This window comes from Oryzias melastigma, linkage group LG18 (assembly GCF_002922805.2).
Source record: "Oryzias melastigma strain HK-1 linkage group LG18, ASM292280v2, whole genome shotgun sequence".
Taxonomy (NCBI): Eukaryota; Metazoa; Chordata; class Actinopteri; order Beloniformes; family Adrianichthyidae; genus Oryzias; species Oryzias melastigma.
In genome coordinates this window covers 12496777-12499999 of record NC_050529.1, presented here as the reverse complement: position 1 = coordinate 12499999, position 3223 = coordinate 12496777, and the positions used below count along the sequence as shown (strand labels likewise).

At 36.9% G+C, this 3223-nt stretch overlaps 1 protein-coding gene across 1 annotated transcript in view; it reads right to left on the bottom strand.

Annotated features, from left to right (window-relative positions):
* Positions 1–1307: 1307 nt before the first annotated feature.
* Positions 1308–3223, bottom strand: part of snx15 (sorting nexin 15) — a gene marked incomplete at its 5' end in the record, with an annotated part of 6001 nt that continues 4085 nt past the window's right edge. The window contains 1 exon segment of the mRNA XM_024287351.1: positions 1308–1739. Coding sequence (XP_024143119.1) covers positions 1615–1739 — 125 coding nt within the window. The 3' untranslated portion in view covers positions 1308–1614.

The following is a 3223-nucleotide window of genomic DNA, read 5'->3' as shown; positions in this document are numbered from 1 at the left end:
CTTTGTAGACAAAAAACAAAAGTTTTTATTTTTGTTAGGTGTAAAACATGAAAACAGATGTTTAATTCAATCCTATTATTGACTTTTTCGGAAGACTGTTCATCTTATAAGTCCTTAACTGTCATATTTACCTTACAGAAAAGTTTTCAAGAGGTTTCTCAATCTTGTAGGAAGAACTCTTGCCATCTTAGGGTCAACAGCGCCTCCTATAGGTGATGCTATAAATTGCAAAAATACAGTTTTGCAGATTTTGGACATCAAAAACATATTTAGAGGCTTTTTTTAAAACCAAAAATTAAGTTATTTTAATTCTGTAGTATAATAATCACATAAAAAGACAGAATATAGTTATTTTTTATTTGTTTCAGATTTCAGATTTAGAATTTTACTATAAATAAAAAGGACTTGGTTGGTGTTTTTCTTATGTATTTCAAAATATAAAGACTTTTGAAAAATCTCTGCTCACTTTAAATATGTGATTTCAGTCTGTGACTCAGACCAATTTCTTGAAGGTCAAAGGTCAGGTTTCAATTCAGGAAAACTAGTCTCTTTTCGTTACATTTAAAGATGTATTTTATGCACTCCAGCTTCCTCCCACAGTTAAAAACAAAGATTCATAGATTAATTGGTGATTCTAAAATTATTCCCAGGTGTGAATGTGATTTTATGACCCTGCACTAGATTTATAACCTGTCCAGAGTGTATCCTGTCTCAGCTCGGATAGGCTCCAGCAACACTATGACCCCTAAACATGTATTAAAAAAACATGGATGGACATTATTTGCTATTATTTCTAATAATTGTTTATTTATGCAAACAGAAAGTCTAAGTTCACTTTCTATTTTGTTGACACACTCATTTTTATCAGTTAGTATAATTGCAACGAAAATGCAGTTTTGAATTTAACATCTGCATAGCTTTACTTGGTCTTTTTTTTGTCATGAAATCTTAAATAGGATTACAATAATTTCAATAAAATAATACTTAGAAATATAATTGTTAACCAAATTTTCTTTATATATGTCATCTATCATCAAAAAATGCCATTAGAACATGTTACAAATTTTATCAGAGTGGGTCTTCCAGCATCACTGCTTACCCTGTTTCCTGGGAAATCCTGCTCCCCTGGCAGTCACTTGGATGTTACTTTGACACTCGTTTCCTATCTAAACATGACAAAGAGGTCTGAAAGTGCCTGCACCTCAACCTGCAGGGCCCCAAGGATCCGTTTCTACTGCACAACATTTGCAGGAACCCAGCATTTTAGAGCAAACGGCAAACCAAAGCAAACGGACACGTTCTTTAGGTAAATTTAAATCAGTTTTATTTACAAAACATTGTGCAAAACGCAAACCACTAATGAACAGAGACATGACTGTTATACAGAAGGACTCTTTATAGGTCAGTTTAAATTGGTCACATCAGTAAAGCCGCACATTTTTCACTTTAAGGCTGTGGTGATCCGGTGTGAACGCGTTCCCTCTGGAGTGTTCCTCTGAGCCGCACTCTGGCTTCTTCAGGATGTGCTGTCCAACTTTAGTGTGCATTCTGGTGTGTACGTGCGGCATGTACGCCACCACCCTGAGCGTCTCCCCCTCTTGTCCCACCGTGTGTCTACGGGGCCTGTTTGGGAGGTGTGGGAGCAGTTGAGGAGTGCTGTTCCACCAGCATCTCGGCGTGCTTCAGGTACTGAGCCGTCCTCCTCATCACCAACTCCCTCCGAGCTGGATCCAGTTCTCCTGCACACAGACAAAAACAACATAAAGACATTATAAATAAGTCAGAAACAATAACATTTGTGGAATTTAAACCCCCTATGATATAAGATAATCAATCTTAAAATTTGGAAGAAAAATGAGCAAAAAAGCTGCTAATACAGTAAGAAAAATAGTCCTGTTATCAAGAATTGTTATTTAATGAAAAAAATCAAGTTACTAAGATATATTTTCTCAAACTAAGAGTATTTTACAACTGAAAAACTTGCCTAAATTATTATTTTTTTGCAAGCAAGACAAATACCTAAATTCAATTTCAGCCACATTACCTCTTTGTGGCTCCCAATGAGGATTTTGTGATGTCAAAATGTAATTTCATGTTTCTAAAATTAGATCTGACAGTAGAAGGGCAGATAATTTCACACAGCATGGAGACAGCCACATCCGGATAAATGAAAAATAGAGGAGGATATGTTTTCTAACAGATTGGGAAAGTTCAAAATGTTTTCCTTTCTGGGATAGAAGGCGGAGCAACTGGAGCTCCCAGTGTTCTTTCAGTTATGAGTTTGCTTTTTTTAGCCAAAATAATATAAACTTGTGTCGTTTTCTAGGACATAGTTTCTGCAGAGCTGCAGTAGTTCATTAGAAATTCACCTTTGAGTTGAGGGCGGGACCGTTTAAGCCGGTGGATTTTTCCCATCATGTCCTGCTAGCTTGCAGCCCGCCACAACCCCAAGCTAACATTAGTAGTGGAACAAAAATGGCGAGCAATATTGGAGTTATCCAGCTGTTCAGTTTTGGCTATAGTTAGTACGATCTTTTTCAAACTGCATTTTTGGTCAGCTCCTGATTCACGACTACAGAAATACTCAGAAACAGTTTTAATCTTAATATTCTTTATACACTATATCACCAAAAGTATTGGCTCACCCATCCAAATGATCAGAATCAGGTGTCCTAATCATATAGTTTGACCACAGGTGTATTTTATTTTAGTTATTTGACATATACTCACAGTTTTGTAAAATAAATCTACAACTATTTTAACATTTGATATTTAAATGTAGAATACAGATGATAAAAGAGATGTTCCTCCTTATGTTGTTTCCTAGAAACTTTTAACTTTAAAGTCAGGAAAGGGAAGAGTGACCGTGAGCTAGCAGGATTATTCACGTGAAGCCTTTCTGCCTGGATGCAGAAACTTTTTGACCTGACGGACTGGAGACACTTCATTCTGTGGATGCCAGTCCGCTGAAACACGCTCCCCCATGTGGAAACAATAACAGCAGCAAATGCATTTCTGCAGCTGCTCGAGAGCAAATCCACAAACAATCCTAACTGGACCATGACAATACCTTTACGCCATGTTACCTCCACGTAGGAAACAGTTGCATTGAGGTCCAGAAATAGCCTATGGATCATTTTAGATAAACGGCTCCTGCACGTCAAAATCTAATGCTGCACAGTAACAGGGTTACTTCAGTCGACTGAACAGTAAAATCCAGTAT